The 24,292-nt window shown below is 39.8% G+C and overlaps 1 protein-coding gene across 1 annotated transcript in view; it reads left to right on the forward strand.

Moving 5' to 3' along the window:
* The first annotated feature begins 1,105 nt into the window (after nt 1–1,105).
* prkci (protein kinase C, iota) overlaps nt 1,106–24,292 on the forward strand; it is a 28,533-nt gene continuing 5,346 nt past the window's right edge. The window contains exons 1-13 of the mRNA XM_070918143.1: nt 1,106–1,348; nt 8,570–8,691; nt 12,451–12,540; nt 15,163–15,213; nt 16,013–16,098; nt 16,477–16,614; nt 16,730–16,784; nt 17,803–17,858; nt 18,762–18,938; nt 20,943–21,040; nt 22,021–22,107; nt 22,223–22,358; nt 22,487–22,574. Of these exons, the coding sequence (XP_070774244.1) occupies nt 1,266–1,348; nt 8,570–8,691; nt 12,451–12,540; nt 15,163–15,213; nt 16,013–16,098; nt 16,477–16,614; nt 16,730–16,784; nt 17,803–17,858; nt 18,762–18,938; nt 20,943–21,040; nt 22,021–22,107; nt 22,223–22,358; nt 22,487–22,574 (1,267 nt within the window). The 5' untranslated portion in view covers nt 1,106–1,265. The remainder of the gene's footprint in view (nt 1,349–8,569; nt 8,692–12,450; nt 12,541–15,162; nt 15,214–16,012; nt 16,099–16,476; nt 16,615–16,729; nt 16,785–17,802; nt 17,859–18,761; nt 18,939–20,942; nt 21,041–22,020; nt 22,108–22,222; nt 22,359–22,486; nt 22,575–24,292) is intronic.

Consider the following 24,292-nt stretch of genomic DNA (forward strand, 5'->3'; position numbering starts at 1 on the left):
CACTGTGATTGGGAAGTAAAAGCATCTCTATAGGCTTTGAACTGAATCTCAATCTAATTAGTCCGGATGGGTTTTTGGATTTTCAGATTTCAGATTTTCGAATACGTTAACAAAAACTGATGCATACTAATGCATCACAATGATGAATGCAGGATAACTGAAATTAGCTGATTAGACGGAGAAAGAAAGAAAAAAAAAGTTGGTCATGTTTCCCATTCTCGTCTCTCTTTCTGTTTCTGTATAAGGAGGGACAAAAAAAATCAAAACGGTCATCACGACCTGACAGGAGTTTCATCCAAGGAGAGGCGGAACAACCCGTTCCCGGTTGCGAAGGATGCTCTTTTCACGTGGTATTCAAGTTCTGTTGGAAATATACGTGAAGTAAGTGAAATAAGTGTGAGATAAACCTACGTGAACCATCCGGCAACATGTTTGAACCATAGACTGTAGGCTAAATAATAGACTGTGGTTTGCTGTACATTTTATTGATGTAGCCTGATGCCATTATTAAATGCTATTTTTGTAGTCTATATAAACAATTATCATGCTGTGTAGGTACTTTCATATTTTTCCTTATTTCTTTTCTTTTATTAATCACATACCCCTTTCACATTTTCTCTTTGCTCTAGCACAGCAGCACAAAGTAGCTCACCAATTTCTAAAAATAAATGAAAATGCTTTTGCTTTTGCTGCGAGTCAATTTTGTTGTTATTTCCAAACCAAAGCACTTGAATGCGCGACATGTCTTGTGGGGTTAAACGATGTCCGAGCTCAGATGTTTGACCTGAAAGCAGCACGTACCCACCTAAAAGCTTCAGTTGGTACAGCCGGAATGCTAGCAAAGGATAATATTTAACTTTTAGAAGATATTAACCACATTGTACTAGTTTGTAATACTTTGTGAACTTAAAATCTGTATAAAACATTATATTTTAATGTTTTTAATGTAATATTTGTTTAAAGTCAGTTTACGTGTCTGAATGTCTGTATGCGCTACCCCAAACATTCCGACAATGGACTCGTCCGTCGTTAGGCCTTTGCAGTAGGGAGTTGTTTGGCGGACCCCGCAAGTTTTTCTTTACTTTACATGTTATTTTTGTTTCTCTAAAGAAGGGCAAATTCCTCATTTTTATCATCACTTGCCTCGTCGTTTACTCGGTGTGTCGACGGACTATACAAACAAAGTGTTTTGGGCGTGGTACACAACTAGAGAGCCAAAGAAGGAAGGAAGGCATCGGTGAGTCGGACTGACCACGGCTGAGCTTATGATGCCGACGTTGCGGGACAGCACCATGTCCCACCCCGGCGAGAATTCCCACCAAGTCCGGGTGAAAGCGTATTATAAAGGGTAAGAAATCACTGTTTCCGCCAGCATGTCATCGATCTTGTTACTAGGCCAATTAGTAGCAGTTGTAGACTTGGAAAGGAGGCTAACCAGCTGGCTAACATTAGCTAACCCAGCTAACTGCTTGCTAATGTTGGGTACCAGGTTTAGGTAAACTTGACCAGGCAGGCAGACAGGTGAAACTGTCCAGACGCATTGGCAGTGTAAGACCAGGCTCTCTGTGTTATTTAAGAAATGTGTCAGCTAGACAGGGAAGTTGTCAAGTGGTTTGAATTCAGTCAAAATTAGTCTTTGATCGTGCTAAAAGCTTGCACACACAGTTTGAAAGCTTTGGAGCTAGTTAGTCTGTCAGCGTCAGCTAGCTAACAGTTGCTAACAGTGGCTGCTAGTTTTGCTATGTGTCACTGTCACTCTAATAGCATATTTTGATAAGGTTAACAACTAGCCTGCCATGTTGGTAAACATTGACTAACATTTATTTCCTATTGGCAATTATGGTTAACATGCGTTCAAAGACTGTGCCATTTAGAGATGGGCAACAGGAAATTATAACAATTACAATATCTTTATTGATATCGATACTATCACGGTAACTTGAGATTTGGAAAACCAAATTAAGTTTTTGTTGTTGATGTTCATGAGGTTGGGCAGCCCGACAATGTGAGAAATTTCAGCTGGTGCTTCATAAATACTGATGTAGCCTTGTAATACGACATGTCTTTTAAAATGTCACAATATTAGTTTGTTTCCCCATTTATTTGTGTTCATGCTTCCGTGTCTCCTTACCTTAACCCTAACTAGGGCTGCATCTAATGATTATTTTCATTATCAATTCATCTGAAATGATTGATCATTTTGATAAAGTGATAAATTACTTAGTTTATGAAAATGTCCACCCCTAGGTCTGAAAGCCCTAAGTGCGTCCTCAAATAGATTATTTTATATTTATATAACAGTCCCTACTATATAAAATTGATTATATATAGTTTATTAAAATTGCTGCTGATTAGTTTCCTGGCGATTGACTAACCAATTAATTGATTAATTGTTTCAGCTCCAGCCCTAACCAGTCATCTCTGTGGCGCCTAACATTAAACTAAATTAAGCCCTAACCCCTGCTACTAGGGAGAGCAACATTATGGGAAACACTATTTGAAGGGGAAAGAGGCTTGGACAAACAATAGATTATAAATACATAAATATCAGTGAGCTATCCATGTCTGATAATGTCATGTATTGGAAATGCCAGCACTTTGAGTTTTTGTCATACCAAGCCTGCCAGAAGCAGTTCAGCTGTTTTTAGTTTTGCACTTGGGTGTGATGATGGAAATCATTGGTCACCCAGTTGTTTTCATGCCACTCCCTGCCCCACATTCTCTGCCTGATGGAGCCAGTGACTGGAGCCCGGCCAAGACTTGAAAAACGTGAAGTGCAAGTCACCTCAGCCAGACCTGTTGTATTTCTGACTGGCTCTGTGACACACCTCAGCAACACTGCAATGTATGTTGATGATCATTAGGTGTCATCTCACAGAACAAAGTATCTGACGTATTTATGAGGTTGCTGCTGGGGAATCTCAGCTATGTTGCCAAAGAGGGAATGCAGTAAAACAGTTTCATTGTTTGGCTATCGGGATGCATTAAGTCAGGATGTTAAAAATGATGTTATTGCTTCCCTGCAGTAGTTAGGAGTGGGAGATCGAAGAGTTAGAAATGTACCGAATCAATATTTTAGATTGCTGCTGATAGATCAGTTATCAGCCACTGTTTCCTTACTGTTTTTATGAAATTGTAATAACACAACTTTTATAATCTTCTAAATCAATATAATTAAAATGTGCTCAAGCCTAAAAAGAATGTTGATCAATGAATATCTACGTTGGAGCTGAACTGATTAGTTAATCATCAAAAAATAATCGGCAACTATTTCTATAATCGATTAATTGTTTCAGTCATTTTTTTTAAGCAAAAATAGTCTAATAAATGCTACACATTTTCAGGTTTCAGATGCTCAAATGGCAGGATTTGAATACTTTTGGGTTTTGGTCAGACAAAACAAGACATTTGAAGACGTCACCTTGGACTCCGCAAAGTTGTGATTGTGATCAATAATGAAAATAATCGTTAGTTGCCGCCCTAGGTAATGCTTGCCACTCTCCATCATGTGACGTCAAGGCCTGAGAGTCTGTAGGTTTCTCTGCCATCCAAACACTACAGCAGCTCATTTCACTGATTAGTTCCATTTCTGTGTTTCAAAGTGGTAATCAATGAAATCAGCTGTGTTGTGTTGGCTGATTAGATTCTGAAAAACATCCAAATACCAAATCAAACCGGACTCTCTCAATGGCCCTACTCTGTGGTAGTGTCTCAGCTCATCTACTTTCAGTATAGTGTCCTTTTTGAGTCCATTCTCTCCTATTTGCATGTCTGTAGTCGGTCGGTGCCAGCATCAGCATACTGGTGTCAGCCTGTAGCACTCCCAGCCTGTCACCAGCTCGTCTTCATTTTGCTCTCATTCAGGCTGATGGTCAATAGAGGAGGCTGCAAATGCACTGATCACATGACTAGAAACTGACAGTGATGCTGATGCTGTACAATGGTAGTAGTGTGAGTGTGCTGGGGCTGCAACTAACGATTATTTTTTATTATCGATTTAATCTCATGATTATTTTCTCAATCAATTGTTGTTGTTTTTTGGTTTCCAGTGTGCCAGAGCCCCAAGTGACGTCTTTATGGGTTGTTTTTTCCAGCCTGATAGTCCAAAACTCATAAGATATTAAGTTTACGAAGATATAAACGAGAAAAACAGCAGTTTTGCTTGGAAAGTGGCAAAACGATTGATCTATTATCAAAAAAGTTGCCAATTAATTATGTTTTGATCGACTCATCAGTTAATCACCTTGTCACTTCAGCTCTAGAGTGTAGCAATGTTGAGACCTCTGTGTATAACCCTTACACTACAGTAGAGAGGCAGTACATCGTATTACACTCCAGTTTTACATTCTGTTGAAGATTTGTTTCAGTGTAACCGTATGTACGTACTGTACCACCTTATCTAATCTTTTTTTGTTGCCTCACTTGTCATCTGACTCTACAATATTGGATATCTATCAATATCAAGTCCAATATTTGTTTAGTTTGTAATTGTAATATGAATAAGTAATTAATTGTGACCATTTTTTTGTTTTTGCATGTTGTATGAAGGATTTTATTTTGCCAGAATGGACCATTCCTCTTTAAAACAAGACTAAGCAGGAGTTTCACATAGAGAGTGAGTCTTGTGTGTTTGTTTATGAGTTGGTCAGGTTTTTAACCAAATATTTTTCTAGTTGGAGGAGTCTGTCAGGACAGTAATCTTCTGACACTGTCCTCTTTCCGTGTTTGCCAGTCAGCTTACCATAGTCCTGTTTTGACGATACTGTCACACAAATGTTCTACTTTTTTCTAAGTTAACATTCAATTCAAAGTTATCGCTTACAAAAATGCTAAACTGTTTATACTTTTCTGTATGTCACTGCCAGTGGGTCGCCATGTCGGGCCAGAAAAACATTGTTTTGCAGAGTTGCCAACACCGACTAACACAAGGCTTCTTATGTGCCAGATCAACTTCAGGATTCCTGTGCGAGGCATGTTGTTTGGCAGGAAACTGGGATTACACCGGCTCGACTGAGCACTTCAGCTATTTTACTCTTTTGAAAGGAGTTGCTCTTCTTTTTCAGAGACTCTGCCATCTGCATCGGAGCTTCAAGGCTTGGCTTTGTTTAAGATATGGGAAGCGTTCCTTGTCTTGCCATTTGCTTTTGCTCTGAAAGCCCCTCAAGCACGGAACCACAAAACCATACACCCCCCACCCATCCACTAACACACATCTTGCTCTTGCTAACATGCATGTATTGTATTATCTCTGCTGCAGCGTCCACACATCCTGAACATTGTGTGTAATACAGCTCAAGTGTTTGCATACATGCGTCTGTCCGTCATCACGAGTGACCTTGTGTCGGGCTCAGCAGGAGGGCGTTTGTTTGGTGCTATTGTGCTGCGAGGAGTGAGCCCCCCTCCTGTTCAGCACCACAGGTGGGCCTCATTGCCTTGCGCATCCTTCAGTATTGTGGATTGGGTGCGTCTAGGTGGCTTTTTTGGTAACTTCAACTTTAGCATGTGCATTTCTGTATTTGCTTCAGCGTTTATGTTTCATTAGTGTGTATATGTGCTAGCATGTGATTGTGGATATCCGAGCGTGTGCACGTGGGTTGTGTGAAGGTGTTGCGGTGGGCATACCCATGTGTGGCAGCGGTGACGGAGATGGATGGTCCGAGGTGCTCATGGAAGCCCAGAGAGGCAACCAGGCCCTTCTGCCTGCTTGAGCGCTCACCAGTGACGAATGGCTTCATGCTGGGCAGATGGGGCTTCAGAGTCCTACTCACGGCAGTTCAGACGCCAGGGGCACAGGCCAACACCCCCCTCCCACACCTCCTCCTGCTCCTTCTTTAATTTAGCTGTACTGTAGGATGTTACAGAGCAGAGGAATGCCAGGTCTGTGTGGAATGCCACTTTCTCCCAGTTACTCACTAGTGATGAGCTCCCAGCCGCTCACTGCAAAATCCTTCTGTCTTAGTCACCCTGAAGAATCCCATAGCTCGGTTTCCTTTGTCTAACACAGGTCCCGTCTTTTTGAACATAATTTTAGGTTCCTTTTTAGATTACTCTACTGGCTAATGTTCTGTTATTAATGGTTAATAAAATGCAATTAGCGAGAATCCAAGATGACGTCTTTTTTAAATGTCTTTGTCAGTCCAAAACCCAAAGATATTCTAGTTTAAATTATATAAAACATAGAAAACCAACAAGTTAGGGCTGCAGCTACAATTATTTTTATTGTCAATTAATCTGCCAATTATTTCTTGATTAATCGCTTTGTCTGTAACCTAGTAACGCTTTGTCATAAAATAGTAATACAATTTCCCTGAGCCAAAAGTGACACATTCAAACCCAAAGATATTCAGTTAACTGCCTTATGCCATAAGAACAGCACCAAACATTTGAATTAGCTGGGACCAGTGAATGTTTGGGATTTTTTTGCTGGGAAAAAAGGACTAAAACAATTAATTGAGTATCGATTGATTGACAAATAGTTTCCGCTTTACAGCAAATCACCACATTTGAGAAGTTGAGACCATTTTTGCTTGATTAAACAACTTGATTTTGAACAAATTATTTTAAGTCAACAACTTTCTGTTGACTAATTGTTTCAGCTCTACTATACAGCACTTAAAAAAATTAAAGTCACTTGGGTGAAAGTATTTTGCGTTCCAGCTTCAAATATATTTTTATCACTTTGTAATCTCTGCCACTTTCCTGTAACTGCTGCAGCCATTAGCTGAGCTTGTATCTGTGTCACAGAGGATGTTGTTTGAGGCACCTGAGACGTGACTAAACTTTAACTACAGTGTAGACACACAGTGTTTAAACACCCACAGCTCAGGTCCAGTTACACGTGACACAGTTAAAGTCACCTCCTGGCAGTAATGTGCTGCCTGGATCATCTACAGTCACAGTGTGGGAACCTTTTCAGTGTAGTGTTTGCGTGTCTGTGTGCTCATGCACTCTATCTTCTGATGTTATCAGAGCTTTAGGAGGAAGTAGAGCTGCCATGCTGGTCCTAGAAGAGAGATCAGACTGTAGGAGTGTCTCCCCTCCTCACAGGCAATGATTAACACCAGCAGGATAGAGGAAGAGGGTGAGAAAAGTCTGAGCCTGATGTCAGTTTATTCTTGCTCAGAATGTTTTATTCATTCTTGATGTGTGATTTTCAGACAAGACAGTTTAATACCTGCTGTGCAGAAGCTGCACTATCACGAGCCACACTCACTCGCTCAACATTAATGTGAAACTGAAATATCAGACAATAAATCACAGTCTAGTGCTATTTGTGTGCATTTGCTCCTGGCAAGGACTGACCCAACAGTGACCTTACACACTCTAGATGTCCTTGAAAGTGTGTATTGTTTACTCCCCACGTTGGGATTTTATCGTCCTGCTGTAAAGCTCTCAAGTTGATGAAAAACTGGGTCTATCTTTGACGATGGCAGTAAAGGGAGTAAGAGGTCCTTGTCCTTGCGGGTCACCCCCTGGCTGGTGGGATTGCTTTTACACGTCACCCCCTCTTTATTTCCATTTTGACTCCACCTCTTTACCATACTTATCCCCTTGTTTTGGCCCATTCTGTCTCCCCACTCGCTCCTGATCCCACATATGTAGACTCCTGAGCTCAGACCCCTGTCGCCAGCAGACCTGTAAAAGCTAATGTGAGTACCATCTCCATCCCCCATCTTCAGATTGTAAACATCGCTGAGGCTGGCCAGAGGGCTCTTGGAGCAGGCAACATCAACCCTAGGGCTGCCATGAAACAATGAGGGACAGATGATCTCGGTCACCCAACACTACGCTCCTACTCCCATGTTTGAGTGTGTGTGAACTGAAGAGGCAGAGAGTGATGTACTTGATGATTAAGAGAGCAGTAAGCCAAGTGTTCAAGGTTTCTTTTTGACTGCTTTCCAGAAATTGATTGAGTGCAGTGGTGGACAGTGATCCTCAACCAAAGCGGTCACAATACAACCACCATCGGCTGTGATTCATTCTGCTTTAGTCTGTGGCTCTCTCTCCCTCACTCTTTTCTTGCTCGCTCTTGTTATCGCTCTCTTTCTCACACCCACAGTCAGGCTGTGCAGATGAATGTACACACACAAATGTGACAGACTGCGAGACTGTGACTCACACACAGCAGCGTTTTTTTTTGGGGGGGGGGCTCTCACCTCTTTCTCTACCCATCAAATGTCTGGCAGAGTTTCTCTTTGAGTGTATCAGAGAAAGAGAGAGAGGGAGGGAGTGGGAGTGTTTTAACTTGTAAAGTAAATGATCAGTGCATTAATCAATTAGTCAATCAATTATTATCAAACAAAAATACCAAATATTCCCTGGTTCCAGCTTCTTAAATGTGTGGATTTGGTGCTTTCTCTGTTTAATATAAATTGAATATCTTTCAACATGTTTAATCTGTTCTTTACATGGAATCATAACACAATGACAGGGTCAGAGAACTGACAAACTGAATGAATGTGGCTGATACACAACAAACAGTTTATAATGACGTTGACAAAGGAAAAAGTATTAAATGTGGAATCACAAAGGTCAAATAAAAGACTTGACTTATTTGTTTTCTCTGCAGGGACATCATGATCACTCATTTTGAGCCGTCCATCTCATTCGAGGGTCTGTACGGGGAGGTGAGGGACATGTGCTCCATGGACAACGACCAACTCTTCACCATGAAGTGGATCGACGAGGAAGGTACGTCTCCTCACCCTTACCTCTCCACCCTTTACTGTTTCTCTCCATCTGTGCTTCATGAGGAAGCATGAGAGACCAGCCAGAGATGCTTGAGTTTTTTTTTTTTTTTTTTACATCATCAAGTAGATTAAACATATTTAGAGGCCACTGGCTAAATCTGCCAGTGTTTCGCGGTGCCATGTGTTAATATGAACACATGCTCACATAAGTACACACTGCCTTGTCACTTGACTGTAAGACTCGTCAATCAAGAGAGGGTAGACCCCCCCACCCCCACCCAATTCCTTGTTGTCAGACAGTTAGTCAGGCAGCAGTAATAGTGTCATAGGAAAGATGGAGCCGTCACATCGCTGTGCTCGGGATAAGGTCAGCTTGCCCAAACTCATTAGACTCAGATCCCACTGGTTGCCACCCACATACAATCACTGGAGTCATTAGCCTGTCTGAGAAAGAAAAGCTGCTTGATGGTCGTAATGAAGTACCCGGTTCAGTGGTAGCTGTCTTTCCTGCTGCTCCATCCATGGCAACTGCATAAATAAAGCTCCTCAATGTGAACTCAAGTCATTATCACGATAATTAGAAAATATAATGTAACCTGTAATACCACCAGCACTGTTTCTTGGGATCTGCTATAAATCAAAAACTTTAAAAAGTGACTTAAAAGGAATGCTTCACTGTCGTATCTCCATGTGTTATAAAAAGTTCAGTCATAATTAATGTAAATGCAAACAACAACTTTTAATGAACATTTAAACTGTACGTGCTGCAGGTAGACTACCAACTAGGGATGTCAGTTTCGGCTAATTTTGCTTTCGGTACCCATTAATCGGTAACAACCTGGTTAATTTTTAAGAAAAACGCAAAATGACGTGAAATACAAGTTCCTTTTAGTCTGGCTTTCAGTGCCATGGTGGCGGGGTGGCTGTGGCTGAAGTGCTCCACCAGCCTCCCAGCAGCAAAGATCACGAGACACACAGACGTTGACGCCGTTGTTGATGGTCGACTGAAACGCATAACGTGACACAGAATCCCTCACCATCTACCACACTGATCGGTAGCATATCGATCGTATCAATCTTCGTTTAGCGCACTTAATTTTTAACTTAAGGCTGCTAGCTAGCGAAGCCATTTACCGAGTGTGTATGCAAATTAATCTATAGACCGACATGCATAACCGGTCAAAAATATTCAAGGTGGTTGACCGTTGACATCCTTACTACCAACAGTCATGGATCCAAAGTAGAGCCCGCCAATTAGAGCTGAAGCAATTAATTGATTAGTCAGTTGACAGAAAATGTATATTTAATTAACTATTTTGACAATCAATTAATTGTTTCATCCATTTTTTTTCTAGCAAAAATGCCAAACATTCCAGTTTCTCCACTTTCCAGTTTCTCACTTGTGAGAATTTGCTGCTTTTCTTTGTCTTATATGACAGTAAAGTGAATATCTTCAGGCTTTGGACCGTTAATCAGATAAAATAAATAATCTGAAGACGTGCCTTCTTCAAACGGCAGTCCAAAGTTATTAGAATAATTGTTAGTTGGTGCCCCACTGCAGATATATTGGCTAATATTGGCTTCATATGTAGCAGGAAATTGCAGTACAGAATAGGGATGTTGATTCTCATGTTTTTCACAGATCGAGCAGCAGTCATGTAACACACTCGATTTTAGATCAAGTAAGTCCACAGAGAAGAAATCTACCGTATTGGCCCGAACATTTGACAACCCTGATTATAAGACGTAAAAATAAACCATGTAATACTTCCATTAAAGCTGAACGTAAATCCCACATTTGTGCAGCTTGTCTACATTTTCCTGTCAGGCTTGTGGACGAGGTCGAAATGATTTCCTTTCTTTGTCTTCTTGAGCTCCTCATCGTCTGTGACAGCAGTAATTCTTGGCTGTTTGACAGCTGATTGGGACCCTGGTCTATTTCTGCAGCAAAGACGCTTGGAGACACTTCACTCATCAGTAATTTATTTCCTCTGTGGCAGTAAAATACGTTACCTGAGCTATCGAAAAGTCCTTTAGGTTGAACTGTGCTAACTAAACACTGACTGGACTGACTAACTCTAAAATACACACTATTAAATGGACTTGAAGACACTCGCTAGCCAAGCAACATCAAGTTTACAAACCAAAGCATCCGAAGCACCACCTGTAAGTTACAAAATAAAATAAAAATCAAAGTTAAGGGGACAGCGCTTATCTCCATGTAGTGGAAGAAGCTTACTGAACTTTTTTAATGTGCTTTAAATAATTACTCTCTATTTGTATTTTCTCTGTAACATGCACGAAAGTGGCTGCACTCACAAACTTAATGACTCTTCCAGAAACCGAAACTTTTCAGTAAAGATAAAACCAGACGTAACGATTGTCGCAGTCCACCCACTAGTTCTACGTCCACCTCCAGCAGTTTGTATCATTTTAAATATGCGCTGTGTGTCATAGTTTCTGTTCTCGAGCTATTTATATAATCAGCAGTCTGTAGTTGTGATTAGTTAGGTAGGTAGAGCGCTAAGAATAGAATCGATGGCCTCTGTGTCAGGCTCACACTGCCTCTCCAAGTGTGTCACACCAACACCCGACTCTATCTGTTAATGATAAGGAAATAATTAGATTTGCGTCTGAGTGGTATTTGAATTATTGACTTAGATTGATCACTGTACAAATATGCCTGTGTACAATGTAGCCTGTACAATTAAAAGGAAACTATTTAAAATGGCAACATCGACTGCCGCGTTTTCGTATGTTCTCACTTACACACACTTTTTTAAATGTCATCCTGTATTACTCACCTTTTACACTCACAATCTTTTGCTCAGGGAAGGGGAAATACAGTATATGTACCTGTTAATTGTCTCTACTTTATCGCTTGTCTTGTTGTTCTGTGCATTTAAAAGTAACCAGACCATGGTCGATTTTCTGCAATTACCTGATCTCTTAAATGTCATGCAAATGAGAAAGCTGGTTCACCTTATCGGATTTCTAACAGGGTTTCAACGTGTTTGCATGTAAAAGATAAAGAATTGATTATACAAAGAAAAAAGGATGGAAGCTGTCAGATGCAGAAAAGTGAGAAGGTATAATGTGCTGAAAGTGTGCACAAATAACAGTACCTAGTGAGGAGCACAAAAAGGGCTTGGATTGTTAGCTATTCTGTCAAAAACTTGATAAAAACTAGATAAAGTTGCAGCAGTGCAGAGGGATGAAAGGAAAGGGAATCTCTGGTTTTGACAGGTGTTTGGTTTGTTTATAAAATGTCAGAAAAATGTCAGAAAAATGCACAAAGCCCAAGTCTCCAAATGTCTTTTCTTTTTGTCCGACCAGTGGTGCAAACCCAAAGATATTTAATTTACCATCATGTATGACAAAGAAAAGCATCAAATCCTCACATTTGAGAAGCTGAAACTAGCAAATAAATAAGTCAGTTTCCACGCCTGAACTGTGGGTTATTTGTAAAATTCCACTCTCTCACTGCAGAGCCTGTCAGTCCAAATGCTCTAACGTAAAAAGCTGTAGAGTCGTATCTCACTGGTATACTTCAAATGTGACAGCTTTGGCTCCACAGTAAGATATATATTGTAGAGAAATCTAATTCAAGAAAATGTAGGTTTTACAGAAACAAGATTAGTGCAGAGGATGTAAAAACATTCTCTGATTGCCGTCTCTCACCTGATTTTCTCCCACTAACCTGGTTGCTTATGTGTATTTTAATGTGGTGAATGACCTCCGCTGTCTCCTCCGCTGTTAGGTGACCCCTGCACCGTGTCGTCTCAGCTGGAGTTGGAAGAAGCGCTGCGTCTCTACGAGCTCAACAAAGACTCGGAGCTCATTATCCACGGTGAGCCTCACTGCGTCTCACAAAGGCAGTATTTGTAACACAGCATAACGTACAGTTTCAGGATTTAACTCACAGGATGTTCTCGTGTCCTGTAAGATGTTGATTCGCTCCAGGCGCTTGGACAGTAAGAGGTCCAGATGAGGAGGCTGTTATCTTTTGACTTTATGTTCTACGACTCACTTCTCTGTTGAGCTTTTTATGACCTGTCAAGTTGGCAGCATTACTGTATATATATTTCCATTTCTGGCCGTTGAGTTACAGTACCTCAGGTCACAACTGATCATCCAAATACAAAACTTGACTGGAACAAAACTTTAGTAATTAACTGCCTGCCTGTGCAAGAAATTAGTCTCTACTGCTAATATTAGATGTAATCATGCAAAATGTTTTCAGGACAGCCATGAAAAGTCATAAAGTCAAAACAGCTCCTTACAAAGTCAAACACAATTAATATTTCACATTGTTATAATGAAGATTATATATATTCCTTTGGCATGGTGAAAACAGAATTTGCTGTTATATTTTTGTTTAGATTTTGCTCTTAAATGCACTGTGGTAACATATTTTATGATATACTATAGACAAAAGAGTTACTCACAGTTTTATTATCACAATAAAAAATATATGTCTGCTTTACTTCTGTGTTTATATATAAATATTACTAATGTAAACAAATCTTTAACAGTACAAACTATTAATAATTTTAACAATATTTTGACGTGTAATCTGGCATTTATGTATGTGATTTATAAAAAACATTATTTGGGAGTGATGGCATCCTCCAGACTTGAGTTTTAAATTAACATAGAGAGAAATATATGTGATAGCTCAATCTAGGAAAAGCCTTTTAAACCATTTAAACACCATTTAAACTTATAAAAACAACTAATAACTTCAAAACTCCAGGTTTTCCAATCCTGCCTGGAGCGTGTTCATGTGAAAGAGGCAGAGATGTTAATTACAAGCCACATCATGAAGTACTTAATTTGATAGGAGGTGAATTATATATAATATTATCACATAATTAGAATAGAATAAGAAGCTTTAGAAACAATTTCCTAATATCAAAAGTAAGGCTATAAGTAAGTGTGAGAATTATTATATATACATATATTTGATAGTGAGTGAGTATTTTTGTCTGATGATGAACAAACTTATAATGAATAGATGGAAAAAAAGTTAAAAGTAATGTTTTTGCTGCCAAAGCAGAGAGAAAAAGAAAATTAGTTAGTGCCTGATAGGGTCTGTCTGACTGAAATGTTTTACATTTATAATCATGGCAGCTAATTAAATAAACTATTTCCAATTATCATCACAAAGTCACCTCATGTCGTGCTGAGCTGCAGTGATGAAATAAGAGTGTTAAAGCATCGACACTGCCAGGAATCCCTTCGGGAATTAAAGAATCTTTGTGCAATTAAAATGCAGCTAATTTATAATCGTCATCATGTATTCAGTGTTTAAACGAATCCCTATGTTTGTTAGAAGCTCTGTTTTAAAACCTGATCAAGACAACAACAATAATGCAAAATAGACATTTAGATTTGGTGCACTTGGAGTCTGGGACTGTTTGTATGAAAATGGTTTGAATGAGACACATACAAAAATGTGAATTACATATTTAGATTTTGTTCACCACCAATCAAAAAAAATGTCCGAGTTTAATGACGAGCTTATGCTGTTTGCTTTTAAGTTATTTCCCTTTTTAATTTCTCTCCGTGAATTTGCTTCTCTGATAAAATCTGAACACAGACGGCTCGATACAGTACACAACAAAGAAGCATCAAAACATAAGGTTCATGCCGCACTGACCTGTGAAAACAAACATTACTTCCGCTGTTGACGTCTGTCTATGGGCCCTCGAGCTAGTTCACATCCTCTGAGCGTAGCATTCTTGACAAACAGTTGTACAACTTCATGAGAGGTAGAGGTCAGGGCTAACTCTGACGCAGGGTGGAGAGTGAAGGGTGGGGGGCTGGGTGGGAGCGGGGGGGGGGGGGGGGGGGTGTATATGTGGGGTGAAATGGAACATTTGATTGACAGGCTCTGTGCATACATATAAGCATGTAACCCGGGGGTAGCAGCGACAGGGGCTGTGTGGTTAATGTAAAGTTTTCATCAAATCAGAGGTGAGGGGTCAAGAGTACAGTGGATGCCAGCGTGACGGCAGAGGATGAACGGAGAAGGCAAGGGTGGAGGAGAGGATGTGACGGTGCCGCAGGGGGGTCGCCAAGTCTGCTCGTTAATGAGCTTGTCTGCTGAAGCCCACGCCTCGCCTCTGACTCACTCTGCCCCCAGTCTAGCTCGATCCATCTCTCTCTCTATCTCACACACACACACATAAATAATTTTGTTGGCTTCTTTAAGATTGTGTCTTTTCCCACGTCACTGTATGTTGCAAACACACAAACGTGCTTGCACCGTCATAAAAACAACATGAGTGAATTTCATCATGAATTGCTGGAGGCGACAGGTCTGCTACAGGTAGTCTTAACCGCCGTCATGATGAGAAGAAATGAAATGTACTCAGCAGCATACAAACATTTTCACATGAATGTCGTCAGACTCGCCTCCCTTACATGAAATAGACTCTCTAAATGTAACTGTTTTTTTGCTTTCCAGTGTTCCCATGTATACCAGAGAAACCTGGCATGCCCTGTCCGGGAGAAGACAGTGAGTTAAACCTTTTCCTTCTTTAGTTTTACCTAATTTGTCAGCTGGGGTCCCAAAGAAACCTATATTAAATTTACATTTTTAAATTTGAGGCACTTCAGCAAATTCTTTTCTCTTCAAAAGGCCAATGGTTCCGAGTTATGGACTCAAATAAGGGACAATAAGACTTGAGTTTGTGCAACGATGTTCAGAAATAATTTCAAAGCCTATGGTTGTGTATCACCCTTTGTAAACCTGTAAGAAAAAAAGCTGCATGAGAAATTAAAGTTAGTGAATGTGTAGAGATGTTGTAGAAAAACATGAGTGTCTAAATTAAATGTGTGCACAAGTTATATCAATGGTGATACTGAAAATAAAAACTGAAGTTACTCATACACATTTTAGTTACATGTATGACTTTTGGAAGGCAGGGCCAAAATTTATACTTGTAACTTAAATATGTGCATGTGTAACGTTAGTGGCAACAGTGTGATGTACATCCATGGCCTTTAAATTTATTTCTGAACATGATTTTAGTAACTCAAAATCTTTTCGACCCTTAGTTGAGCCCGTACAAACTTAATGTTCATACCATTCAAATTTAAACTTTTGTAAAGTTGTTTGATTGGCTGATGGTGATGATTCATGCCTCCAAAAATCTAAACTTTCCTAATGAACTCCAATGAAATCTTTGACACCTTGGACCTAAGTGTAGCTTTGAGGCAGGATAATGAACTACTATAACTAACTACTAATTTTCTACACACTAATACACAAACGTAGGTAAAGCAACTTAGCCCTCCTTTTCGTCTTTTCACAGAGTCAATATATCGGCGAGGAGCCCGGCGCTGGAGGAAGCTCTACTATGCCAGCGGTCACGCCTTTCAGGCCAAACGCTTTAACAGGGTGAGACATGATACTGAATTTTGTTGAACAGTATTTTGCGCTGTACGGCCCTTCACTCATGTGCTTTCTTGGCTTTAAATGTTTCTCTACTAAATATTTAATGTTGTGTATTTAACATATTTTTCATCACCGTTGAATTGTTGTAATGGGGGAAATATCTGCTGTAAATAAAACCTAAACACAGTTCACATTTCAAAGCAAAGTTACTGTATGTGTATTTAGGTAATTTGTCTTTGCATTGACTGACTGAGTAACATGGTCTGGTAGGATTTGATTCTGGACCAGCAGGGCAGCTTGTTTCAGAAGCCATCACAGCCTCTGTAGCATCTCCTGGAATATAATGTGTGCTTGTTTCTCTCCGTCTGCCCTCCTGAGCAGCGAGCCCACTGTGCCATCTGTGCAGACCGTATCTGGGGTCTGGGAAGACAAGGCTACAAATGCATCAACTGTAAACTGCTGGTTCACAAGAAGTGCCACAAACTGGTCACAATGGAGTGTGGCAGGCCGATGATCCAGGTGAGGGCTGAGTGTCATACTCAGTAGCTGGATGCGTCACCATCTCATACATATACTTTAAGATTGTATTCTGTTTCTGTGCTGATGATACTTATTGGCCAATGTTGTTGCCAAGGAACCAATGCTGCCCGGCCCACCATCGAGTCCATTAGATCCAACTGAACAGCCAGGTGAAACACACACACACACACTCACACACACATACACACACACATACACACATGTGTACGCACTTGTTTACAGCCTGGTAGCCTTGTGGTTAAGACACATACCTGCAATGTTCCCGGATCGATTCCAGCTGGGGAACTTTGTTGCATGTCATACTACTTTCATACTACTTTCTACCCATGTTTCCTGTTTATCTCCACACTGTCAGCTGTCAAAGAAAAAATAAGTAATTTTCAACAAATGTTACTCAAACAGGAATAAATTGTTTTTGTTGGGAGCTATGGATTTGGTACTCTAGGGAGTGTTTACAACAGCAGCAAAAAAAAGGTGCAAAGGTGTTTCTATTTTTTCATGGGATTTATTGACTTTAAGAGAAGTGTAGAATGTCACCAGACTTATCCTTAAATAATAAATAAACTAAGCTCAGGAGCTTGTTGGCATTAGTATAGCAGCGACCAGCAGACTACAAGTTGTTGAGCTGCATTTGGGGGTTTACCTACAGCACCAGACTTAAGTCCAGTCAGGTGGTTCAGAGGCTGACTGGAGTGAGAGAGCTTAGGATCGTTGTTGCTATTGTTAGTGAAGCAGTTGAAACTCCCTCTACTATAGATACTCGCAGGCAACCTGGGACGTCATGGGGTGCAATCAGGGAAACACTGGGGTGCAGATATCTTTGTTTATTATGAAATGCATCTATGTTGAACTTGATGACTTAAATGATAATTTATGATATGAGAAGACATGTTTCTTCTCTGCATGTATGAACAAAATAGTTAGATTATACTTATTATTTTAAATGTTCTGGTTTTGTTGTATTGTTGAACACGGGTGGATACAAAAGGGTATTTTCTTTTCCAACCAAGCAGAGAGAAATTACTCCGACACTGCAGGCCTGTGAACAAAGCGTGTGACTGTCTCTCACCTACTTTTTCCTCCTCCTTCTCTCCTATTTTTTTCCTCTCCTGCCTCCCCCTCTCCTTCTGTCTGTCTGTCACTTTCTCCTCTCTCTCTTTCTCTCAGGCCCTCAGAATAAAGACTCCAGAGAAAGCTTGCCTTACGATGGAGAAGAAAAAGAGGTGAGAGAGAAATCTTTTCAAACGGCGTCAATGTGTGACTCATAGTCTGTCAATCTGTCATGTTGTCTAGATGGATATGTGTTTGTATATTTAGAGAGAGAAATATGCAGTTTGTGCGCTAGAGGGAGAAAGAAAAAGATTACCTGTAATTGGAAGCAGGGTTTTGTCGGCTTATTTTGCTATCGTGTACCTTTTGGGCGATCCCTCTTTCACCATGCACCATGTGCATGTGTGATATAGAGAGCACCCTTGCAGTGCAGTGCTATGGGTATTGATTTCCTTTGGAGGAGCTAATAAAGTAACCTTTTATCACAGCTCTTAACACCAGAGGCTGATTAATGGCCAGGGATGTAGTTTGGGAGTTGGAGGGGGGGTTGTTGGACCGAGCAGGAGAGCTGAAGATGGAAAAAGAATGCATCGAGTTGGACACAGATGGAGATAAAAGAGAGCAAGGCAAATTATCTTATCCGCGGCTCCATGTCTGACTCTGGGGATGGGGGCTGTCACGTGAAGGGATGTTAGATGGATAGGTAGTGGAAAGGGTTCACTACAGAACAGATTACAGGAGAGACGAGAAGAGAGAGGAAGATAGGTGAGGAAATGGTGAACGTGGTAGTCAGGTTTACCAAGAAGTAGGGCTATTACAGCGAGCACTTGATCTACTGGAGGCAGCATGATTATGTTTAATACAGATAAAAGTGGTGCCGGTTTAAACTTCATTTACAAATCACCCTCTTGCGCCAACCAAATCACCACCTCCACCAATAGTTCATTGAATGTCTTGAGATAGGCTGATGGACTGAAATGTGGCGTGACAAATTGTGGCAGAGTTGACTTTGTGTTTATCACATTATGTTGTTTGTGTGATGGTCCTCTCACTCTATGTTAACTGCCCCTCCCCAGGCGCGGAGCAGTAGAGACACGGGGAAATCGCCTTCCAGCCTGGGCCTGGCAGACTTCGATCTGCTGAGGGTGATCGGCAGAGGCAGCTACGCCAAGGTGCTGTTGGTGCAGCTGAAGAAGACGGAGCGCATCTATGCCATGAAGGTGGTGAAGAAGGAGCTGGTCAATGACGATGAGGTAAACAACGCTGATGTACGACATACCATCAAAGTCAAAATGTTGCCATTACGACAATTGTAGGTCAGCCTTTGCATGGAGTTAGTGGGTTTTAATTAAAGTGATATAGTTACTTTTTATGGAGTTATAAATAGGAATGGGTTCTGATAGCTGATGCCATTTTTGACCTGGTGAAATACCCACATTTCTAAGCTCTGCGGCCAACGAATCCCGTATCGAATCTCTCTTTCACATTCTCTTATCTTGTGCCTCTTTCTGACACTACAGGCGTCCGCAAAGAAACAAAAACTGGTGAGGTAAACAAACACATGCTAACTCAGTGACACAGTTGTTAACGAGACTGACCGACTGAACATGGCCGACCGCCTTAACTTAAACCATGAATGTATTATGGCTCAAGCTCTCCAAACGAAACAACTATGAAATGCAATATTTGCAGAAGGTTACTCACAAGTCCCATGCTCAAATATTTATCTATCGTCCATATTGTTAAAGCGAGAACTTGTGGCATTTTGTTTTACTTGATAACTTGAGGACGACGAGTGCTCTACCTCAGCCTGCCACCGGTGTTGCACTGTATTCTGTGACCTGCAGTAGTGACGATTTCACTGAAGAAAAAGAAGAAGAAAAAAATCTGCAATTTATTTAGTTGATATTTGCTGAATGTTAAATATGACAAAATATGCAGTTAAAGCCCTACACCCTTTCAGCACAGCAGAAACTCTGTGTTTTGGGTTTGATACTAAGTAAAATAAAAACGGCAATTTCTTTTAAAACTAAGATGTTTTCATTCGCCACCAAACAAACGACCCAAAAGGATTCGATAAGGGATTCAAAAGGATTCTGAACTGGATTCACATTTGATAAAATGTTGTTGGACCCCATCCCTAGTTATGATGTATTAACCATAAAAAGAAACTTTTTTTTTTTACTTACTGTTACCACTTAAATGTTTTGTATCTATACATTTAGTTTAAAGCTGTGTTAAAGAGTGAAATTAGCATTGATTGGCTCAAGATCAAAGACAGAAATCTATCTGCCCAACAGTCAACACAGTCACATACAAGATTATCATTTGAACCACTGTTTCCAATGCTGCTTTGTGTCTAGAGCTGCAACTAACAATTATCTTCATTATTGATTAATAAAGCGATTCTTTTCTAAAAAGACACTAAAATTGAATCTAAAGATATTAAATTTACAATTAAATAAAACCGAGTAAAGCACCAAATCCTCACATTGGAGAGACTGGAACTAGAGAATTGGTATTTTTTCTATTTAAAAACAACTGAAACGAATAATCAATTATCATAATATTTGATAATATCGGTGAACTTATCAATTAATCGACTAACCACTTCAGCTTTAGATGTGTCATATAAGAGACGGTTAATTAATAGTGAAGTCATCAGTCTTCTGTCATTGCCATGTATAATTAATACAGTTAGCTCAATCAATGGGAGCTGTTAAATATATGTGTAATAGCACAACGAACATTTGTCTTATGCGACTGAGCATCCATCTTGTGTATCTCCTCTGAAACACTTTGAGTTACGTTGACAGACCTGTTCCAAGCCGTCAGTCTTTCTAAGAAGGTGTAGATAAACCATCAAGTCATCAAAAATTGATCTTGACGTACACATGTAGCAGCACAGCCAGAGGCAACGGGGGTAGTTAGCCTTGATTAGACGCACTTAGCGTGATTGACAAATTGACAAGTGCCTTTCGATCAATGGTGAAGTGTTCTGCTGTCCCTGCCCTGTCAGCGTGAGCGGCATCCGTGTCCAGACATATTATCATCCAGCCGTCGATAGAGACCTGCTTCTACTGGCTCAGCCCTTTTCTCCTGCTGCCACCGCCCACAGTTACCATGAACGTGCCTCTATCTGTACAGGATGGTCGATCAAGCGCTGTGCTTATTCAGCTTTTATAAGTTCAAGAGTACTTTGTCAGAATGATCTCTGATTTACATTTGGGTGTGTTTTTTGTGTGTTTGTCTTCCAGGATATTGATTGGGTCCAAACAGAAAAGCACGTTTTTGAGCAGGCCTCTAATCATCCCTTCCTGGTCGGCCTGCACTCCTGTTTTCAGACGGAAAGCAGGTGAGAGGATCTCTCCTGTACGAATCACATGGTTTCTTCAAGGCTCGGCAGAGTCCTCAAGAATTTGGACAGATAATCAGATTTTGATGTCTTGTATCAAAATGTTACTGAACAAATCGTACCCAAATGACAAAGTAGGTTGTTTGTCAGTAAAACATTACAAAACGATGCGTATGAGTGTTTCAGTGTTTCCTCACCTACTGCTGCGGTTAAGATTCAGCTAAATAGGACACTTTGTTGAGGTCATGGAAAGTGTGGTCATAGTTACTGTGATGGGAAGATCCCCATCAATGGTTAAAGCCCCTGAAGACTTGGTTTGGTGTTTAAGTTAAAGGTCAGAGGAAACATACTTAATTATTATTTATTACAGGTTTAACATTCAAAAACTCAGCTAATCTACTTCATCAGGACTGTGTTGAAACATAAGCAAACAACCCCATAACGTGTTCATTTCATTTTGATTCAAAATCATGAAGTGTGTGACATTACTATCCTGCAAAAAAACAAACAGAAAATCTCATCTGGATCTAGGAAGTACCAAACTGTATCAAGCTAAAGAAAATTAGATACTCTACAAAGGGTTCTCTTAAAAACTTTTTACACATTTTGGAAACTCCTTCTAGATTACATACAATTTGCAACTTGAGGCTGAGGATGGCTGATCATGCTGCATCCCCTAGATTTTTTTTTTTCTTCCTTTGGTTTTAGTTTTTGTTGACATGGCGGTGATGACGTGGTTGGGCGTGTGTGGTTATTTGTGTACTTTTTTGTAAGTTTTAAAAAATATAGATAAAATTAGTAAAATAAAAATCTCATGTGAAATAACTAAATCTGTTCTAGAGGAGGAGAGGAGTGTGTGTTCATTACTGACAGTAAGAATTGACCAAATAGGTTTCCAGATCCTTTGAAACGAAAACAGCATTGAATTATTTATTCAAGTTATGAAATCAATTGTATAACTTTCGTGCTTCTTTTTGCAGACTGTTCTTTGTTATTGAATATGTGAACGGTGGAGATCTCATGTTCCACATGCAGAGACAAAGGAAACTCCCAGAAGAACACGCCAGGTAGAGTCAAGTTCTCTGTCACACCGTTTGTCTCATGTCTCATTAAAAAGAATAAGACTGAAGTCATTTAGTGTCTTTTTGTAGTCACGTGATTTTGAATACACCTCTTTTTCAGATTCTACTCAGCGGAGATCAGTCTGGCACTCAACTACCTCCACGAGCGGGGGATCATCTACAGAGATCTGAAACTGGACAACGTGCTGCTGGACTCCGAGGGACACATCAAACTCACAGACTACGGCATGTGCAAGGTGTGGTTTACTGTGTGCGACAGATTGAGGCTCTCATGATACCTCAATGCACTTGCAAAATTGCACAAGTGTCGGTGTACAGCCCTCTGAGATGATCTCACAGCTGATGATCTTTTTTGTTTCTGCAGGAGGGCTTGAGACCAGGCGATACAACGAGCACTTTCTGTGGTACCCCCAATTACATAGCCCCCGAAATACTCAGAGGGGAGGATTACGGTGAGAATTTCAACACACAAGCACTTATCAGAAATGCTATCCTTTTCTTTGCCATGATATAGTATATGAGGCATTCTCTGGGTCTTGATTATAGATGCTACAGTGGTGCAGCAGAAAAATAAAATGTGAAACGAGAGCTAAAAATGAAAATATAATAAAAAAAGCAATAAAATAAAAACTAGAAAATAGGCAAAAACATTTAAAAAACAGCAACAAAATAACCATGGAGGCATTTGACACCCTCTGAAGAACACTGCTCTATTTAAATCATTACTTAGATTGTATTGGTTGAACAAAGGATGTGATTAAGGATGACTACCATGTGTGAATCAATCAAAGTGTGCTGTGACGTCAGCTGTGTTCTCTCGAATGCCCAAGACACATTTCTCCCAAGTGAGTTAATAAAGGCTAATCTAATCTAAAGTTAAATGTGTTACAGCCATTAAAGAACAAAATTTAGGTGTAGTCAAGTTCAGTGAAGTTTTAGTTTCTACATCACAACTGAGTGCTGCATGTAAAAGTGTTCATAAACACAATACAATATAAATAGAAACTCTGGTTACCAGAAGAGGTATCATAGCAATACGTTCCACTGTTTTTACATGTTTTAGCCTTAAATCCTCAATGTTTCTCGTAACAGCTGCACTTTTCCTGCAATAATGAGTCAAAATGTCTGCTGTGAAAAAGGCCAATAGAAAACGATAACATTCATTATGTTCCAGCATCTAAATCGCTTTATATGCATGTATTATATTCCTGTTGGATTCACTGTGATAATTAGGCCTCAGAACCATATATAATCCATTTTACTGCTTGATAGAAAATGGAAACTAGTTAAGCTTTCTTTTTCATGACTAATCTTGAAGACAAACTGTTTAGTTTATCTGATAAATTATATAATTAAGCCTAATTAAATTACACATGTGCTACTGGTTTTGCATGGGCCCTTCCTGCACAGCCAATTATAATGACTTGGAGATTTATTTAGTGTACAACAACAACATAAAAGTTAACAAGCCTCTTGTGTGGATTTTTTTCTTTAAAAGGTGAGGAGTATGCAACAAACCACCATTTATTTGGGAATGGTTCATTAATCAAACCTTTTATTTATTCTCAGTCTTTCTTTTAACATTTCATGCATCACGATGCTCATCTCATTTTCAGGTTGTCGCTGCAGGTTGTGAACATTAATTAGGCTGCCACTAAAATTTGTAGTGTTTCTGTTTCTCAGCTGACAAAAGGTCATTAGACATATTTGAGTTCAGGTTATGTTAGTCTTAAATTACTTGCAAATGTTGAAAGCTAAACATGATAAGGTTCGAAAGGACTCAATAAGATTTGATAAGTGGATTCAATACTGGATTTGAATAATAATTCAATAAAATGCTATCCAACAGCATCCTTATCTGCCGTTTTGAAGTATTTTGATCTTAAAAATAGATGATGTGTGATCTTGCAAATGAAACTGTGAAATAATGTTAACTAACATTTTAATACATCACTGTGTATATTCCAATAGACTGTAGTTAAGTTCTAATGGCCTGCTCTGAAATGTGGTTAGCAGTAAAGTATGGGTTTTGTGGTCAAGGAGTGAAAGCATGCAAAAACACTGGAATGATGCTTTCATGGTGGGAGTGGTTGCTATAGTAACCCTCAAATACTGGCATGTGTTGCACAGTTGTAAGCTGTAATTTAAAAAATATGAGTTAATGAGAATT

The sequence above is a fragment of the Enoplosus armatus genome, chromosome 14 (assembly GCF_043641665.1).
Source record: "Enoplosus armatus isolate fEnoArm2 chromosome 14, fEnoArm2.hap1, whole genome shotgun sequence".
NCBI classification, from domain to species: domain Eukaryota; kingdom Metazoa; phylum Chordata; class Actinopteri; order Centrarchiformes; family Enoplosidae; genus Enoplosus; species Enoplosus armatus.